Source organism: Hipposideros armiger, unplaced genomic scaffold (genome assembly GCF_001890085.2).
Source record: "Hipposideros armiger isolate ML-2016 unplaced genomic scaffold, ASM189008v1 scaffold_404, whole genome shotgun sequence".
In the NCBI taxonomy this organism is placed as follows: Eukaryota; Metazoa; Chordata; class Mammalia; order Chiroptera; family Hipposideridae; genus Hipposideros; species Hipposideros armiger.
In genome coordinates, this window is record NW_017731754.1 from 1,543,230 (window position 1) to 1,563,862 (window position 20,633).

Here is a 20,633-nt window from a genome sequence, read left to right on the forward strand (position 1 = left end):
CCTGTCTCTAGGGCAGTACAAAGGCAGAGCCCACAGGATTCAACGTGTCTGTGGTGAGCAAAGACATCCCACGGAGCTTTCTACAAGCCAATCAGAGAATCACAATGACCGTGTCTAGGCTTCTGCCACTGCCAGCTGTGCTCCTGGTGTGGTCCTGAGTCTGGAGAGCTGGCCACCAGCAGCGATCCTTCCTAAGATGGCAGTGGCAGGCCCAGGGTCAGCACAAGTAAGGCCACCGGGCAGAAGTCAGGTGCAAAATGAGGTGGCTCAGGCTCCCAGGTTACCCACTACTGTGCCACGAGTGCCCCTCCCTTGGCACACAACTCTGGCACCACGGGGAGGGAAGATGTTTTTCTGATCAAAGGTGGGTCCACAAGTGAGTTTGCTCAGCATGTGGCTAGTCTCCTCGGGCTGCTATAAATAAATGTCACAGACTGAGCGGCTTATAAACAACAGAAAGTTATTTTCCACAGTTCTGGAGGCTGGGAAGTCCAAGATGAGGGCACCAAAATAATAAATACTCAAATCTTATTTTTAGAAAAAGATCCTTTCGCGTCTTTAACTTTGATCATTTAATTATAATGCGTCTCAGTACAGGTCTCTTGGGAGTCACCTTTTTGTGGTGCGTTTGGGTTTCCAGGACATGGACATAATTTCTTCCCCAGGTAAGGAAGTTTTCAGTCATTATTTCTTTGACTAGCTTTTGCTCCTTTCTCTCTTCTCCTTTTTGGACTCCTAGAATGCAGATACGTCTATTTCATGGTGTCCCTTATGCTATCTTTACTCTTGTTCAATCCGTTTTCTTTTTGCTTCTGGGATTGGATGAATTCCACCACCCTGTCTTTGAGTTCGTTCGTGCTTTCTTCTGCTTGATCTAGTTTGCTATTGAGCCCCTCCATTAGTTTGTGTTGTTTTTGTTTAGTTATTGTATTCATCCACTCTGTGAGCTTTGTTTGGTACTTTTTAATATTTTCTATTTATTGAAATTATCGTTTTGTTCATGCATGGCTCTCCTGACCTCACTCGGTGAGCGTATTTTATGTCTGTTATTTTGAACTCTCTCAGTAAACCACCTATTTCCATTTCATTAAGATGTGTTTCTGTAGATTTATCTTGTTTGTTTGTTTGTTTGTTTGGCATATATCCCTCTATTTCTTCATTTTCTTTGTGTCTATGTTTTGGTTTCTGTGCATTAGATGAAATAGCCATCTCTTCCAGTTTTGACAGAATGATCTAGTGTAGGAGGTGACTCTCATTAAATCAGCCCAACTGAGCTACTGGTTGCCGCTGAAACTTCTGTGATAGTCCAAGCCTCCTTCTTATTTCTCAGTGGCTCCCAGTAGCTGAGAGAGTGGCAAGGCCTGTCACTGTCCCAAAGGGGAGGATTGCATCCAGCCTGTAGATGCAGGCTGATTAGATGCCAGACCCTCAGGCAACAGCTGGGGAAGTATGTAGTTAGGTCCCTTCCTGGGGGTAATTGGGAGATGGACATTTTTGCCTGCCTACTCTCCACTTGGCACAGGTGTCTAGATGTGGGTGGTGGTGGTGGTGCTCCTACACCCACTAAGAACTGTTTCTTTGTTTGCTACAGTCTTATGGGACTCATGAATGCAAACCCCTTTGGCTATGAGGACCAAGTGATCCAGGAGCCTGTTCTTTATCTGGCAGCTATAAAAGCTGAGGTGCCAGATGTGTGTAAAAGCTCCTTTTGGGACACACTGGTGACTTGGTTTTATTATTGGCGTGGACTCCAATACTAGGTGGGAAAGGTATCTGCTGGCTTGCCCGGTCCATGGGGAAGGTGGCAGGCAGCCCCTAAAGGCATGCTAAATTAGAAGCCTGGCCCTTTGAAAGTATTTAGATAAACCCTTTGCAGGGAAAGATGGGAGATAGGCATTCTTTTGCCTGCTCCTTTTGTGCTGAGCCTAGGTTGACAGCAGTTCAGAATTGCTTCTTTGTTTGTTACCATCCCACAGGACTCATGAATGGAAGCCTCTTTGACTTTTAGAGCCAGGCAATCGGAGACCTGTCCCTTGGGTAGCTGCCATAAAGGCCAGGGTGCTGGCATGTCTACCATCTCCATCTAGGAAAATACTGATGACTTGTAGTGTGCTGGAGGGAGAAGGTGGCTGAGGTATCTGTCCTCCGCCTTCCCTGGTCTCAGGGGAGGATCACATCCAGCTGTGCGGCTTGCTAAATTAGAAGCCTGGCTCTCAGCTGGCAGCTGTCAAAGTATGTAGATAAGCCTCTCGCATGGAAAGACTGGGGGATGGGTGACTTTTCCTGCTCCCTCTGTGCTAAGCTCTGTGGGAAGGGCTGTGGGGGGTGCTGTGCACCCACTAAGAACTGCATTGTTTGCTACAGTCTGTGGGTCTTATGGACACAAGTCCTGTTGGTTTTCAGAGGTGGGCCTTTTGAGAGCCAGTCCCTCTGGTGGGTGTCTTGATAGTTGGGGCACTAGATGTGGGGTCCAAACCCTCTGCTCCTCCAGGAGAAGCTGGGAGTTGGGGGTTCCCACCCGAACGTGTGGTGCAGGGTTGGGGATGGGGTTTCCTTCCCGTTTCCACGTGGGTGTTTTCTCAATCATCTGATGTGTTGAGGGCACTCAGCTAGTTTCTGGGTCTCTGTCAGAGGGACTTGCTCTGTGTGTTACTGCACCTTCAGTGTGTCTGTGGGACGAGGGACGCTCAGGAGCCTCCTATGTCACCATCTTGGTCTACTCCTCTCCACCCATTCTTGTAGTGCTTTTACAGCTTCAAGGTGAGGGGGCAGATATGGAGATGAAAGAGGGAGTTGTCATTCATGTGACTAACATTTAATGAGTACCTACTATGTGCTAGGCACTGGGGGTTATAAACATAAAACAGGTACAAACCTGGCACCAATAAAGCTCGGAATTTTAGCGAAGAGCTAGGGAAACATTTTAGAGTGATGCATTCATAACGGAAGTACATACAGCTGTCTGAGAGCTTAGAAGAGGTAGTGGGGTGGGCAGATGGCTTCATGGAGGAGGTGACGTATTATCCGGGTCTTGAGTAGGAGCTTGGCAGGCAGGGATGGGCACACACCCCTTAGACACCATAGATTTATTAGTAAGGGAGAGTCGCTGTTCCCAAACTACCTTGATCAGGTACACCCGCTAAAGATGGTTTCCGTTGTTGCCTTGGGCAGCTCCATTAGAAACCTGGAAGTTTCAGTTTACCTTCCTGTTGAACAGGGACAGTAACATCAACTCCTTAGAACCACTGGGAGAATGAATCAATTTATGCGATTTGCAAGAGCAAGTGTTTACTTATTAGAAAGCCTCCAGAGGGAACCCACGGAAGGAAATGGAACACAGGAGGGAGAACAGCCAGGCGTGAACCAGGAAAAGCAAATGGCGCTGGACCCGCGTTAGCCTGTGATGGATTGATCTTCTGTCACTGCTTTCCCAAACTCCCAACAGTTTCGACTCAAAGCTTGTTCAATATTTTAAAACCGATTTAAAACCAATTTTTCAGTTTGTTTGTTTTTTAAAAAATATTGCATTAATAAAAAATGCATTAAGTTTAGGGTCAAGGAGCCTAACTGTTGGGAAAGCCTGACTGGGCCCCAGGAGACATGGGCTGGCCTGGCTGGATAATGTATTATCAAGACCAGAGACCACTCAGCTTTAAAGGGAAAACAGTGGAGGGCAGCCCAAAACGGCTGACAGGAAAACCCTTAGAAGTGAATTGAATTGAAAGGAAATGTGAAAAGGCCTAATGAGGGTGTTTTGTTAGTATTAGCAAAATTCAAACATGAGGATGTATCGGAAGCCTTCAGTTCCAAGGGGAAGGGGGTGCAATTAGATTTTGATTGTTAGATGTGTGCAGTGTCATCCTTTCAAAGATTTCAAGTCAAGGGAATTGCAGAGGTTATCCCCCTGTAGATCGCTGCCATTTGAGAGAAATGTAGGGAACAAAAAATAAACTGGCTTTCTTCAAATAAAAACCCTTTGTTCTCTTACCAAATGGAATTGGGCCTTTTGATTTGATGAACTAGCTTGTTTGGTTCCTTCTATTCCGTGTCCAAGAGTAGCCGTGGTGGCAATAAGGATAGTTCGGACACTCAGTAAAAGAGCTCATAAAGAGTATACTGGTTATCTGTATTCTTTCCCCTCCTCTGCCCCGCTCCTGGAAGGCTGAGTCCCATGGGCTGTGTCCCTGGGATCCCTTGAGGCTGGCTTTCAGTTGGGTGTGGCCAATGGGAGATGTCAGCACGAGATCAGAGGGTGAGACAGAGAAGTCAAGATGTCTGTCCTCAGTCCCTTCCTGCTTTGGGCCCATTCCTGGCACTGCCGGACTCTCCAATGATTACACTTCCAGTCTGGAGGCCTCCCCTCCATGGTTCCAGCTAACAGGGTTATTCCCCATGTAACGCCGTTTCCTACTTTCGTCCCTTAAGGCGTAGGGTAGTCATGGGTCCCCACTGATGCTGGACTCTGAGGCTCCCCACATCAATTTTGGCTCTTGTGACCCTACCCCACCACTGTAGGTCATCCATGACCCTTCAGTTAAAATCTCTTCGTGTGCCCATCTGAGTAGGATTCTCTTTCCTGTGGGATCCTGAATGAATCAGAGACAAGAAAAAATGGCAGCAAACGACCCGAGTAGTTGCCTTCTGTTCGCAGGCAATGGTGGACCAGCAGACTTTTTCAGTTTGGTTGGCTGACTTGCTTTGTTTTCAAATAAGAGGCGTATGAGGCTGGCCCCGTGATCAGAGCTAGAGGCAGGAAGGGGCCTCATTTCAGGGAGGTCTTGCTGCAGGGCTGTCTCTTCTTGAATTCTTTCTTGGTTAACCCCCTCCTGAATTAACTATTCCTCCTCTGAATTCCCATCATATCGATGGTTTGTGCAACCCTGTGGCATTTAATAAAATAATATAAACTCCAGGGACTACAACAAACCTAACTTATTATAGGTGTTTAATACACATTTCTTGAATGAACACATGTCTCTTTCTTTAGAGATGCCACCGTCACTCGACAAACATCTACTGAATGTCTGTGCACCAGACACTCTCTTGGGCCTGGGGATGCACGGATGGAGAGAACACAGTCCAGCTGAAGAGATTCTTGCCTCTGTACCTGTGTCCACGCAGCGCCCTCTGCTGGAAGGCTCTTCATCATCGCTGTCTCACTGTCCTCTTGACAAACTCTGACCCACCTTCCAGGGCTTTTCCAGGGAAGCATTATACAAAGCTATACATTTGCTAACCTTTGGTTTAGTGTATTACGATCATTATTTATTCCCTACGAGGCTCTCCTATGAGCTTCTCAAGAGAAATACACTTATCTGTATTTTTCCAGCAGGATCACTGGCCTGTACAAACACGCGATTGAATGTCTGCTGACGGGTGGTGTTGCAGACACAGGCCCCTGGTGCTGCTCATCTGTGCTTAAGGCCGGCTCCAACTGTCTTTCTCCCACTTTTCCAAGTTGACTATTAAGAGTGTAATGGCTTTTTATTTTCTTCCTAATTGGGACTACATCACACTTTAACACCAAGGCTGGTTGGCGCCTCCCGACTGAAGAATGAAGGGGAGTGATTATTGGATGGGTAGGGAACCTGGACAACTTTGCGTCAAGCCACGCTCTTCGCCTTCCTGCTACTGCTTTAACAGGAATAGATGTTAGGGTATTGCTCCTTGGAAGCCTCTGTCCATGTTTGTGATAAAAAAAAACACGTGGATGTAAACTGCGGACCAGCTCTATTTCCCGGAGCCGCAGCTTTAGCCTTCTGGGCTACAGCGACCCGGAGGCAAGGCAGGGTCTCAGGGTTATTGTTATTCCTGACAGGAGTCCCCAGTCGGTTCCCATTTGAATGGTCCTGAGCTAAAATAAAGCCAGTAGAAAGAGCCTTTGCTGCCTCTGCTATAGAAATGGCACCTCAGTCGTCAAAATCCCAGTATGCTCAGGGCTAACATTTTGGGAGCTGATAAGAAGACCTAAATTCACTAATTTTGTTTATTTAGTTATGCTAATACTGAGTAGATATATCCACAGAATACTTTACAGGGATACACTTGTATATACTCTGATTTTAGAGCATTCAGATATTCAAAATTCTCTACTGTAAAATTAAAATGTCCTGGAATTTCTCTGTTGATTTATGAGGTTCCTGTCAATAAAATGACTAAAGGATTTATCTGGGTGGATTTGGTGTTTAAACCCTTGTTAACATCTGTATCAGGAGAAAATAATGAGCAAATTCATCAAGTGTGCTGAAGTTTTTATTCCTTTCCCTTAAGGTTTGGTTGATTATAATTAATAAATAACAGAAAATGTATTTGCATTTCCTTAAGCCTGATATAGCACATCAGAGAGTAAGGCTCAGCGAAAAACGTTTTTTACCTAATCAAGGCTGAAATACAATTTAGCATACTTCATGATATTGCTAAGCAATAATGATATCCTTGCATCATATAATAAATACAGTAAAACCTTGGATTGCGAGTAACATGGCTTGCGAGTGTTCTGCAAGATGAACAAACATTTCTAATGCATTTTAACGTGGTAAACGAGTGATGTCTTGCAATATGAGTAGTTTGTTTCTGGAACGGATTCTGCTCACAAACCAAGGTATTACTGTACTTCTATGATTTCATTCATGGAGATAATTCTTGCCAAAGATTCTAAGCAAAGACACTTTTGAAAAAATAAATATGGGGTTAGCATTGATTTCTCTGATTTAGAGGTTGTTAAATTGTTTTACGATTTAGTCTACAGAGTCCTCTGATTGAGCTAGGTTCCTCACCCCTATTCCATACACTGCTGGGGAAAAACTGTCATGGAAGTACTGACACATCCCAAACGGCCACTGGGAAGTCTACGGTCTACCTGGAGGAGGGGAGTGGTTCTTGGAAGAACTGTGATGGTGGACAAGCCACGACTGCATTCCCATGTCTGTAGGCTACCAGTCTGGTTCCTGTTTTTTCAGAGTGCAACCCTCCATGGTCTTAGGAAACCGCGATTGTCATCTCCACCCATACTCTCAGCCCTACTCAGAGGAAGGAAGAGGGCGCTTTACCTGAGGAACGGCTCCTGAGGCCAGGGCGCTGCATTCGCCTTCATGGTACGCGTCCTTACAGTTCCGGCAAAAGACGAACTGCAGAAGAACACACACGCGTTAGAGACGGGCTTGCTGGTTGCATTTGGACATGACGTGTCTTTCCTTTTCTAAGCTCATCTTATTTATGCCTCTAGCTGGTGTGATGGTTTCTGTGCCACATTAGTGTTTGCAAAGAGAAATAAAGTTATATTCAGATGGAATTGTTCACACTTTACTAAAGAATGTTCCAAGCACTGTAGTAGGGTTTTCAAGATGGGGTCACATTTCCTTTCTTCAAGATGCTTCTGGTCTAGTAGAAGACACAATAATGCAAATAAATAGCTGTAGTAAAGTGTTATTGGTGTTAGAATGTGAGGAAAACAATTTCATTCAAGAATTTCACATCTAACATTTGTTTACGTACATAGAAGATGGATGTGTCCATGTTAATGGACTTATTTCTGTATTGAAAGCCTATTGTGGAATGAAGAAATAGGCTGTTACGGGCTGAACTGTATCCCTCACAAATTCACATGTTAGTTTTTTTTTTTTCCCCTCAAGGTATAAAACTTTACTTTCATTTCTTATTGAGGTATAGTTGATGTACAACATTATATTAGTTTCAGGTGGACGACCTAATTCATTATTTGTATACACTGCAACATGATCACCACTGTAACTCTAGTTAACATCTGTCACCATACATAGTTACAGAATTTTTTTCTTGTGATGAGATCTTTGAAGGCCCACTGCTGTCTTAGGCAATTTCGAATACGTGATACAGTGTTAGTAACTACAATCACCACGCTGTGCACACATCCCCGGGACCGACTTAGTTATAACTGGAAGTTAGTTCCTTTGGCCGCCCTTCACCCATTTTGCCCACCCCCTGCCCCCCACCTTGGTGACCAGCAAACTGGTATCTGTGAGCTTGGTGTTTGCTTGTTTTTAGATGCCACATACAAGTAAGATCGTACTGTCCTTGTCCTTCTCTGTCTGACATACTTCATTTAGCATAATGCTCTCAAGTTCCACCCATGTTGTGAATGGTAAGATTTCATTCCTTTTATAACTGAGCTGTATTCAAATATATATATTTCTTTCCTCATTCATCCATCTATGGACACTCACGTCATTCCCATATCTTGGTATATAATTAGTCATAGCAGTCTCTTATGATCCTTTGTATTTCTGTGTTAACAGTGGTAACGTCTCCTCTTTCATTTCTGATATTACTTATTTGAGTCCTAACTCGTTTACCCTTCGTAAGTCTAGCCAAAGGTTTGTCCATCAAATCATATGTTGGAGTCTTAACCCCCCAGTACCTCAGAATGGGGCTGTATTTAGAGACAGAGCCTTTAAATTGGCAAATGAGGTATAATGAAGTCATTCGAGTGAGCCCCAACCCAATCTGACTGGTGTCCTTAGAAGAAGAGGTCAGGACACAGACACACACAGTGAGAAGGCAGCCAGCTAGCTGCGAGCCACGGAGAGAGGCCTCGGGAGAAACCAGCCCTGCCAATACCCAGTTCTGGAGGTTTTAGCCTCCAGCGCTGTGAGACGTGCATTTCTGCCGTTGAAGCCACCCAGGCTGTGGCTCTTTGTTATGGCTGCCTCAGGAGGTGAATCCATGGATCTTCTCACCGGGCGACAGAGCACTTTTTAGTGTTCACATATCACAGGACTGAGGAGACCAACTACGGAGTCAGCTGCCCTCCACCCTTCATCTTACAGAGGAGGAAGCTGGAAGGGGACGCTGTCCCACCGCTGCCTGGGGACACTGGTGTCACCGGACAAGCTCCAGGGCGTCCTTCATCGTCGCCAGCCATGCTCTAGAGCAGCGGTTCTCAACCTTCCTGATGCCGCGACCCCTTAATCCAGTTCCTCATGTTGTGGCGACCCCCAACCATAAAATTATTTTTGTTGCTACTCTAGAACTGTAATTTTGCTACTGTTATGAATCGTAATGTAAGTATCTTTTTGTTTTCCGATGGTCTTAGGCGACCCCTGTGAAAGGGTCGTTCGACCCCCAAAGGGGTCGCGACCCACAGGTTGAGAGCCGCTGCTCTAGAGGTTGCGGTCTGGCACGTGGGATTAGAGTCAGCATCCCATCAGTGCCAACCAAGACACCTTGGGCAAACCACCTTGGTGTCTGTGCCTCAGTTTCTCCCTCTGAAAAACCAGAATTGCTACGATAACTATTTCTTGTGACCATTGCGAGAGGTAGGTGGCACAGCCTGTGGTAACTGGCTACATCCATACCGGGCACGTGACATGTTCTGAACTTGAAGGAGATGTCAGTCAGGAGCTGCTTTTCCCCTTCCTCACGTCACAGCTGAAGAAGGGGTTGCTTCACTAGGAAAGAGGTTACCTTCTCAAACGTTTCTTTCACTAGTTGGGGGAGCAACGTCCCTCATGGCAGAATCTGTGTTCAGAGAAGACGTTCTAACAGAGAGGAGGGCACGGCCAATGAGGATGGTGTGGGGGCGACAGTGTGGGTTCAGAGAAGGGGCCCGGAGTGACCTGCTGCTCCTACGGTGAGGAGTAGGCTCTGTCCCTCCTGCCTAAACATGGATGTGCTGACTGCCCGACCAGTAACATATGCTGCAAGTGATGATGTGCCACTTCTGGGTCGCGGTCTTAAGGAAGTGGCTGCTTATCTCTTGGGATGCTTGCTCTTGAAGCCCAGGAGCCCATGAAGAGGCTCCGTGGAGAGGGGCTGGGGCCCGTGGCCTACAGCCCTGGCTGAGATTCCAGCAGACAGCCGGCACCCCTTGCCAGCCATGTGTGTGCCACATCTCATCCCTGGCTGAGCTGCCCCAGCTGACCCCACGTGGAACAGAGACAAACTGTCTTCACAGGACCCTACCCAAGTACAGGTTTGTGGGAAAAAAAAACAAAATAAATTAAAACAGGAACAAGATCATTGCTGTTTGAACTCATTAAGCTTTGGAGTGTTTTTTACATAGCAATAGAGAGCTGATGTGGCTATGGTCCCGAACGTCGGTCTGGAAGACTCAAAAAGTTCGAGAGGCTTGAAAGCTCTCAAATTAATATATTCTATAGCACAAGCCAGGACGTTAGCTCCGTTTTGCTTAAAATAAGACTGATTTGAACTGATCAACAAAACCCAGAGCAAACTAGAAAAAACCAGCTTTATCCCCAAATACGTCACCATTACACCTTGCCTCAAAAGAATGGCCCATCCAATACAGTTTTTCCTTCGTGTTGTCTTCCCAAGGAAACAGGTTTCCCTCCTCCCCGACATCCAAGTTCTTGCTTTGACAGCTCATCGGAAAATTGTTTTTATCCCAGGGCACAAGAAACAAGAAAGGCAAGTATTTTCTAAGGAAGAAGCCTCTTCTACAGATATGCCACAAACTATCTCCCAGCTATTACTTTTCAGAGTATTAAAGGCTTATTATCTTTTCTCACAGCAAAGAGACTGAACCAAAATTTTGTGGGGTATAAACTGCTTAAACATTCAGGTTGGTGGGAGAGGGATGCGTTAGGATGTCATCACACAGAACACCAATATCACCAGGGCTGACTGTCTGACATTTTTATTTCCCCTGAATTGAAAGCTAATCCAGTGAATAGGGAATGAATTGGATACTTGAGTTCCTGCTTCAGTTTTTTTTTTTTTTTGCCTGTATTTACTCATCTTTGAGTCTGCCTCAGACCTATCATTCTGTTCTATGTGCTGCATTGAAAACCTGTGGGCTGAACTGTTCAGTCATTGGGAAGAGCTCACGATGTGATTCTACCCCACTGCTTTCTATGGAAACAAGTCTGAGCTCTTGACATGACAGGGAAAACGCTTCACATCTTATTAGCTAGTGGATGAGATATAAAATCAGCTTCATGGTAGACGAACGCCCTGGAGGTTGATCAGTTTGTCAGAATAAATAGGCCTTTCCTGACACAAAGACATTAAACTCCCTTTCACACTGGTATTACAAAGAATGGACTGTAAAAAAAAAAAAAAGAATGGAAAAGAAAGAGCATAGAAAAATTAAACCCTCACCAGTTCGGAATGGCAAAAGGCAAGCAAAAGTTGCAAGAATATGGTGGTGATAATTTAACATTAATGCACTTATTAATTTGCTTCTATTTAAAGAGTATAACTTTAATTATATCAGGCAATGGGCTTCCTACTCAAATAACTCGAGTCTGTCTCATACAAATGAGGAAACATTTAGAAGGTATGATTTGATCATGAAAATGGTTGAGTTTTGAATTATGCATTCCAGAACTCAAGACTTATTAATGAAGTGCTTATACAAATGCTTACCCCTCAGTTCCCAAACTGTGTGCCAAGGCACCCTGGTGTGCCACAATAAACTCACAGGGGTACGTGAGATATTTCACATTTTTGAGGAAAACATGGTGATACTCAGCATGTGTTAAACACTCTGTGAATTACTAACTCAAGGAAGTTCACAGTTATGGAGATTGTGTTTGATGACCACCTATCTTTGCAAAGCTGGGTTTTTGGATGTTACTGTGATTAAAAGAACAAAACAAAACAAAAACAAAAATAAAGAAACCCACAACTACCACATCTATTTGGAACAGGAGATGTAGTCATTTAAGAATGAAATGAAAATCTTTTTTCTTTCAATTTATGTGAACTATTTTCTTCAAATGACTGTTAAGGTGTTAAGACATGAATTCTTGTTATGTTACTTGGACCTAAACCTTTAATAAACAAAACTGTTAGGCATTACCTTCAGCCTAGAAGCACAGAAAAACTTACTGAGCTGCTAAGGGCATGGCGAATAGAGGGAGTCTGAGGAACTTTGGCTGAGGCAGATACAAAACTCCTTGAGATACTTACTATCTTGGGCCACTTTGCAAACATGCCAATGGCACAGACATTTCTAGAGAAATAGCTTGAGGAGAAGGCAGATCTGGCTCCAGTATCTTCACATTCACTCTGTTTACCTGTATGTCTCTTCTCTGGGCATGTGGATCTTACGTTAACCAGTAATGTAGAAGACTGTCATTTACCCAGAGACTTGCTATTAACTAACCATGGCCTCACATTGGCTGATGTCTCATGAGTAAATGCTGAGTGGACGAGACCACCATACGTTTATATAGTGTACTTTTCCTGGATTATTTTCTCTTGAGCTCAATCTGATAAATGGTACCAATTTCCTTAGTTTTTAAAAAAAATATATAAAAATAATACATATTCTGTTGGTTCTCTGAATGCTATCTACTCATATTAGATTTCATTAGAAAGCAATACACATGAACTGTGTTATCTTAGCTCCTGTGAAGTTAGTTTTCTGTGTCAACTTGGCTACAGGACAGTCCCCAGTGATTCAATGAAATACGAATCTAAGTGTTTCTGTGAAGGCGTTTGTAGGTCTCTAAGGTCTAGAATCAGTTTACTTTCAGGAAGAGGGAGAAGCCTGGATAGTCTACCTGGGCTTCATTCAATCCGTTGAAAGATTTTAAGAGCAGAACTGAGGCTTTTCTGAGAAGAGAGTCTGCCTGTGGACAGGACAAGAGCCTCAGGCTGTGCCTGAGCGTCTAGCCTGCTGTCCTACTGGCATGCCCTGTGGATTTAGGACTTGCCTAGCAGCCCACTATCACATACGCTACTTCCTTGCAGTCAATCTCTTTCTCTTTCTAGGTATGTCAATATAGATACAGATATATAGGTATCAATGTATCTATATGCATCTATAGATTTATAGATCTCTGGGGAGACCTGAGCATGTCTTTATATCTTTATCTCCTTCTCCATCTCCATCCTCTTCTCCACCTCTATCTCCATCTCCATCCCTGTCTCCACCTCCACCTCCACCTCCACCTCCATCTCTATCATTTCTAACTGGTTCTGCCTTTCTGGTAGAACCCTGGCTGATACACTCGGCTCTTACAAAAAAAATTATACTGCATCAGTTTATTTTTATTAGGTCAGTTATTTTGCAAAAGGACTGATATAAAAAAAACAAGTATTTGAATTTTCTATATTATTTGCAAAATTGTTGTTCAACTTTCTTTCCATGTTTGTTTTTAATTCCAAGTAGCCACAGGACAATTCCCCTTAGAATTCCATACCAGGAACAAGTTCATCACTCCCAATAAGGTGATTGTTTCCCTTTATTTGACAATGAACATGGTAATCCAATACATTTTTCTCTTTGGGGTTACTTGCCTGGGAGGTTGTTGCCAAAGTTCTTGTTTAATTGTAATTAGCTCATCCTGGGTGCTTAAGATGAAGCATACAATTTTAAAGCAACTATTTACTAAAGGATAAGTTCAACAGGACAGACTTTTTTTCTAATACGTTACAGCCAAACATTCTTACCAGTCAAGTCATATTTTTACCTTGCAATTAATATGTGTTGAGTATTTACTTGTAGGATAAATAAAATCTGGGACCTGGACCACATATATAAAATAATAACATAATGTAATACATGAAGTCACATAGGAGAAATTTCTATTTTAAAAAATCAGATATAGTTTAGCGTTTAAAGGTGAAACCTTGAAGTCAGAGGGTCCTGGAGTCAGAGATCTTTCCCTATCATTTACTGTGTGATCCTAACCTCTCTTTGCTATAGTTTTTTTTTCATCTGTAAAGAATAAATAATACAATAATAAATATTTCACACAGTTTCTGGCAATAGAAAACACAATGAATGGTTTTTTTAATAGAGTTACTTTATAGAAAAGTAAGGTAATAGTAAAGCACCTTGCTAGTTAATGCAATTCCCAGTTCACTGATAATAGCTATTGTCATGGGAAAGTTCTGATCGAAACTGAGCACCTTTTTGGGAGCACCACGCTTGTCAGCTCCCAGAACTGCTGCTTAGAACTGGATGCTGGCTTCACTTTGCTCACACACTTGCTGAGGTATCCTCCCTGTCAATCTCCTTGGACAAGCAAGTCCTGTCAAACAGCTGTATGAGTTGCCCATCACATTTATCACTCAATATCATGTCAGTAGAGAAGTCACTTGATTGATGTTTGTGTTTGATTTCCCATATAGTCAGAATGGAGACATTAAAAAAGAGATGTATGCACATATTGTCTTTGGAAAATGAAAAGGAATCAAATGAACAGCTTCCAATGCAATCAGAACATTCCAGTGGCCGCTGATCAATAAAGTTGAGAGCCAGTTGGTACCTACAAGTAATGACCCTCTAAATAAGGGTTTGATCCTTAAAGTTGAATGATCTCTATATGAAAGCCCACATTTCTTTGTGCCTGTTTTCTGTCATGATGGCATCTATGTTAAAAGCATTTTATTATGTGGCATTTATTTTTCTTCCACAGCTCTGAAGTTCTGTGTTAAAAGAACAAGAGAGAATCAAATAGCATCTCAGGACCCCGACGACACTCAAGGGGAGCATCGAAAGCATCAAGCACATATTTGTGCTCCTTTGGGAATATAGATGAAATAGTTTTCTTTTAGGCGTGCGACTTTCCAGAAGATGGCAGCAGTGACATACAAGATCTAACCTCAGTGTGTTAAAAATAGTAGTCAAAAGAGCGTGGCTCCCCACGGGGCGGCCGCTGGTATATGCAAAACTCGTTCTGACAAGACAGTGCCACAGAATAGAAATGGTGTTAGATTATAATGCACTAAAACACAATTTCGAGGAGAAGAAAGTCAGGTTATTTTCTTTCAAGTGCACAACATCTTAAAATCACAGAATCTCATGGTGAGAAGCAATCTTAAACTGTGCCATGCTTTAAATGCAAACAGACTAAGACAATCTTTTACACGCAATCTCCAAATGGCTGAAAATAAATCATTTTAAGGAGGCTGAACAGAGCTTAGTAGCTGAATTCCTTTGTATTTTTCAAATGCTAAACTAATCCTTGGGGACAGCTACACAGTGCCATCAAGATTCCCACAAAATACTGTGATATCGATCCCGCCCTCAATCCCCCAAATTATTTTGGTTTTAGGTTTGCTATCATGAAAAGGCCTTTACTTTCCTCGCTTTGATTTCCATTTAACGGGAGCTCTTCAAAGAACTCTGAAAATCCCCTTTTTCCATACCACCATCTATCTCATCAAACACTCGTATGTACCCATTCGATCTTTTGGTTGCGCAGAGTCTTAATTTAGGCACCCACTGTGAGGACCATCTAGCGTAAAACTTCGTTACCATCTGTCCCCAAACCAGGGACCTGTTAGAGAAGATGAGCTTACACTAGGGAGACACCAGTTCCCTTTCAACAGGGCTGACCTCAGAACCTCCAATCACGAGAGGCGCCTAATCAGTGCTCCAGGTGGTGAGGTGGGGCTCTGGTGACGGCACTGCAGGGAGCGTAGCTGTCCGCGCTATCATTACAGACAAAGATATTTAAGCTGATTTCCTACTTCAAGATGCCAGAGTTACCATAAACTTAAAAATGTCCCTGGCCACTTATTTTTCCTTTTCTTTAACAGCTTTACTGAGCTGTAATTCACATAGTCATGGATTTAAAAAACATAGTTGATGCATTTTTGGAGTGGAGAGTACAGGCACACAGCACAAATTCAAAAGGTGTGAAAGGCCTTGGGAAAAATAAGTCCTCCTTTCTCCTCAGGCAGCTGCAAAGCTCCCCAGAGGGGATCACTGCCACCTGTTCGCATGTCTCTGGAAATCTTTATGCATTCGAGAATGAATATATATATATGTATATATATATATATATATATATGACAAAAATGGTATATAAAAGATCGCATTATGTATCCCTGCTTTCATTGAGTGCATTTACGGAGGGCTCTGTACAGAGCGTGCTGAGCGGCCCCACGCATCCTAAACAGCTGCACAGTCTTCCAGTGGCTGGAAGTCCCTCAATGCACTGCACCAGCCCCCTACGGAGGAGCACTTAGCTCCTTTCCGATATTTTGCCCTTGCAAAAAGAGCTGCGGCAAATGTCCGGCTCCACGGGTCACTTTGCACATGTGAAAGGTAATCTGTAGGATGCTTTTCTAGAAGTGAAATAGCTGGGTCAGATGGCAGACGGAGTTTAAACGTTGATCACTTTTGTGAGCCTGCTCCCAGTGGAGGAAGCGCTAGTCCCCTGCCCAGCAGCAAGGCGTGGAAAGGCCTGTCCCCTCTCCTCCCCTCCATTCCCCACCACACTGCGTTACCAGTGATGGCTTTTGTCACACTCTGGCATGGAGAGAATCTCAAAGAAATCACAGTGCTTTTGCTACCACCTCCTTGATCTACATCACAGACATGTCCCTGGCCAAAGAAACTACTCCAGGTCGCTTCTGAGTCCTGTGCATTATGGCTGATGCAGCGTCAGGAGTGGCCTGTGGTCACCCCCAACTGTCATTTCCCTGTTCCTCCTGCCTGGGCTCTGTGACAAGGCGCCTGCAGCCTGGCGTCTCCTTGTTTGTACTGGCCTGAGTTCAGCCTCTTTGCTGGAAAAGGACTTTACGTGACTTTTAACTCCATGGCTTTCAACAACTGATTGCCAGCAAATTGGAGGTCCATGTGAGAGAGAAGGAAATAGGAGATGGGTTCAGCTGCTCATGGTTGTGTCCTGGGCCACAACTTTAAGCAGAAGAGGCTCACCAGAAATCACCTGGGACAGCAACAGGCCGGGGACCCTGAAGGGCCGTGACAGGTGTGACTAATGGCAGTGACCCTCTCTTCCTGATCTCCCCGCTGTCTGTCTCATGCTCTCTCTCTCGGTTGTAACCATTGTAAAGGATCATTCCTGTGGTGACGGTCCCCACCTTCATGACGTCCTTTTTCTCCAAAGGCTAAGGTGGGCCACCAGCTGGGACTCTTGTGATTGGATGAGGAAGCGTGTACCATCCACGTTCATCTCAACAGACTTCTTGGAGGGTGAATTGCTGCATGTAACTGAGAATTCCCGTTCACATCTTGCAAGGCTGGCTGCGTTTTGCTTTCAGATCAGCATTCTCCTGACCTGATGGAACATTTGGCTCCTTCCAGAAATGGGGCACTGGTCACAGAGTATCACATTCAACAGCACTTTCAAATATTGCCATTCATTAGTGGGCCCATTCGAATATTGCCATTAATTAGTGAACATGCTTCAATATGGCCATTCATTAGTAAAATGCATGGCATATGTCTTCTATAATTTTTAACTGGTCTCCAATCCTTGTGACCTTATCGTTTACAATCTGTAGCAAGGCACTAGGCTCTGTAAAAATGATTACACTATGCCAGTCAAAATGTGAAATCCAAGCCATATGGCGGTCAGAGCCCAATTTGTCCCATGTGCCTGCGGGCATCCGTCTGCTCCCTCACACAGCAGGGGAGGCTGAATGGTTCCCCTTAAACACCTGAGCCCAACCCAGGCAGCCCAGGGGCAGGGTCAGCTCTGGAAAGGGGCCAAGCATGTTGGCAGCACCCCTGCCAGCACATCCTAGGGACTCTTGCGCTTGGAGGTTTTGCAGCTTGTCAATGACCAAGTTCTCCGTCCAACATTTATTGTGCACTGAGCCATCTCATAGGTGCTTTGGGATCAAACCTGTTCCTGCCCCTCCCCACACAGCCACAGCCATGCAGGACAGCGCATTTCTCTCGTCAGCATGGTCTCTGCTTATACACACTGCCATCAAAATGTTTGTCTCCCTCTATAAGGCGATTCTCGCTGTTCTCCTCTCCTACATGGACAGAATTTGTGTCTCATTCATCTTCGTTTCCTTAAGATCCGGTGTCTGGAGCAGGGTAGGTGCTCTGTCTGCCGCATGCCAGGTGTCCAGCTCAAGGAACTTGTGACTCAGCTGGAGAGGCGACGTCTATGGAAAACGACGGAGCTGGAGAACAGACTCCTACAGTCCGCAATCATGTGCTGAACTGTCTGCAGATTGCAGGTCTGCAGAAAGCCAGAGAGAAGGATCGGGCGGGCTGAGTTGGCGGAAAGGGCATTTGCTTTCCTGCCCTTTGCATTCCGCTCCCTCCTCAGGCCCTGGTGCTAACATCAGGTCTACCCGTCGCCTCTCTGCTAAGAAGTCAACCTCTCTCCCCCCTTTCCAGGCTTCCCTCCTCAGCTGGGTGCTGCCTGCTGCATATTTTCATTTGGATAGTTTGCAGTCACTTCAAATTTAAGGCAACTCAAATTCCAACGTGCTTATTGTGGAACTACTAGAGAAAAAGAATACTGGGACCAAAGGGCAGAAACTCAAAGAGTTAACTTGAGGGGGCAAAACTAGGGGACAGGGCTGGAGGGAGCCCCTGGCAGCTTCCTGGGCAGGCCCTGCTCACCTGCATGACCTCACCTTTCCATCCCCATGGACGCTGCCCCTTCCTCTTCTCCTGATTCCTTCACTCAGAGAAACCCTGGTCATCTGTGAGCGCAGCGCAGACCTCAGATTCTTCCAGAAGCAGATCTTCCACCTCCCAGCTTGTTAAGGATCTCTCCTGAGTCCCCCGCGGTACTCATGCCTGTCTTGATCCTACAGACCTATGCCAATGTATTATTATATTGGGTCGTCGGGAAAGTCATGACGTAGTTTTCTATGTTTTTCAATGCAAAACTGAGCCATGACTTTCCCGACGACCCAATACTATCCATTCACTCACTAGATGGGAAGCCCCCTGAGGGCGCAGGCCACCTCCATCCTATTTGTATTGCCAGGGCCCAGCAGAGCAGCTGTCACATAGGGAAACCTTGGTAGAATGGAAGAGCAGCAGTAGCTAGAAAAGGCTACACTTCTGAGGCGCGAGGGTAGCGCAGGGTCACAGCCATGGGGAGGTCGGCCAGGAAAAGCAGGAGCAAGATCACGGCATTCAGCCGGGGGAGTTCTTTCGTGACAACGATGCAGCAATTAGCCAAGTGCAGAAGCTGAGGTCACGGGGATGGTGGAATGGAGAAGGTGTCATGACAAAGGGATCTCAAGTGGTTTGAAAACAGGAAATGAAAAGAGAGAATGAAGATGTTAGGAGAGCGGGAAGGGGTGGGAGGAGAGGCCCGGAGCAAGTGAGGGCTCAGGAAACCCCAACACTCTCAAAGGATTAGGGTGCAACAGGAGGGCTGGGTTTTCTGGCTTGTGAGAAGGTAAACTGCTAAGAGAGCCGTGTGCTGATGAGAAGGCTGTCTGAGGAGGTGACGCCGGATCAGCACGATACCAGCTGTTAATCTTCCAGAGTCAAGGACAAGAGGGGACCTAAGGATGGAGGAGGCCTGGCGTAATCCTTGTCAATCAGGAGATGACACATGCACTGAGGACGCCCAGCCACGCTGAGGACCAGCTGATGTCACGACACTGACCTCTAGTTCCCTGCCACGTAACACTTGGTCTCCAGACCGGCATCACCTGGGAGCGTGTTAGATAAGCTGGATCTCAGGCCCCAGCCCAGAAGTGCTGAATTGGAAACCTCCATGTAACACAATCCCAGGCGACGTGCGCACACCTCCGTTTAGAAGCACTGCTCAAGCTCGTGCATTCACCCAGAATTCACTAAGCACGCACGCTGTGTGCCAGGCGCCTGAGGGCATGTGGAGATGTATAAAATATAATTCCCAGGCTCATGCTCACAGCTTGCCCCTCCCCTTCCATCCCTCCTCCTCCCCAACCCTCCCTCCGTTCAACCAGCATTGATTGAGAATGTGCTGTGTGCCAGGTGCCACGCTAGGCAGTGCAAAGGGTAAGCCCGCCGGGCATTCCTCTTGTCCTCCCTGAGTTTATTACATTCAGCTGTGTACTAATTGTCACGGACAAGGTTTGGGGGAGCACAGGGCGTGAGCACCCACTAGCCTGGGCAGTCAGGCTAGGTCTCCAGGAAACAGTGGAGGGTACAAGGACACCTGGTTGAGTTTTAGCTCAAATGATAGGTCCCCGAATAGTGTTAAGTCCAGCGTTTGGACAGCGTGAGTGCTGGGGACCTTCAGGGGACTATGGCTCCTCTCACCCTGGACCACTGAGCTGGGGGTGCCGTAGAGAAGCAGAGGGGGTGGCTCCCAGGCCCGGGCTGGGGACTGGAGCTAGAGCGAGGGTCGGGGCTGCAGGCGTGGCTTTGTGGAAGGCTGTAGGATTCTGGGCGGGTGGTGGGGACAGGAGCAGGGGCTGCGGTGTCCAGGCTGGGTGCCCCAGGAGCTGGAAGCTGCAAGCGCCCGCTGCACAGCTAGTTAGGGAGTCAGGGTGGTGGGAGAAAATGGTCACTCAGAAAATCAACTTTGGATAGTGGGGGTGAATCACTAATAACCCTGCTGGGGTAGGCTCTGCCGGTGAGGTCCTGCCGCCGTTTCCTTTTTGGTTTTGAAGCCGTTGGCTGAAGGACACAGTCTAGACAGAGCTGTCTGTTAGACATAGGAGTAATTTTAAATGTTCTAGGAGCCACATGAAAAAAGTAAAAAAGAAACAGATGAAGTAAATTTTCATATTTTATCTAAACCAATAGATCCAAACTAGTCCTTTCAACATGTAATCAATACAAAAAGCGTTGTTATTTTCCCTTTTTCCCCACCAAACTCTTTGCTATCTGGGGTGTATTTTACGCTCATATCACATCTCAGTTCGGACCAGCCACAGTCCCCGCGTTCAGCTGCCTCACATGGTTGGCGGCTGCCACTTGGACAATGCAGTTCCAGGAAGCCCTCGAGTCCGAG

At 45.5% G+C, this 20,633-nt stretch overlaps 1 protein-coding gene across 2 annotated transcripts in view; it reads right to left on the minus strand.

Annotated features, from left to right (window-relative positions):
* PRKN (parkin RBR E3 ubiquitin protein ligase) overlaps positions 1–20,633 on the minus strand; it is a 187,572-nt gene that overhangs the window by 19,204 nt on the left and 147,735 nt on the right. For both annotated transcript variants that reach the window (XM_019663791.1, XM_019663792.1), the window contains exon 4: positions 7,050–7,127. In XM_019663791.1, the coding sequence (XP_019519336.1) occupies positions 7,050–7,127 (78 nt within the window). The remainder of the gene's footprint in view (positions 1–7,049; positions 7,128–20,633) is intronic.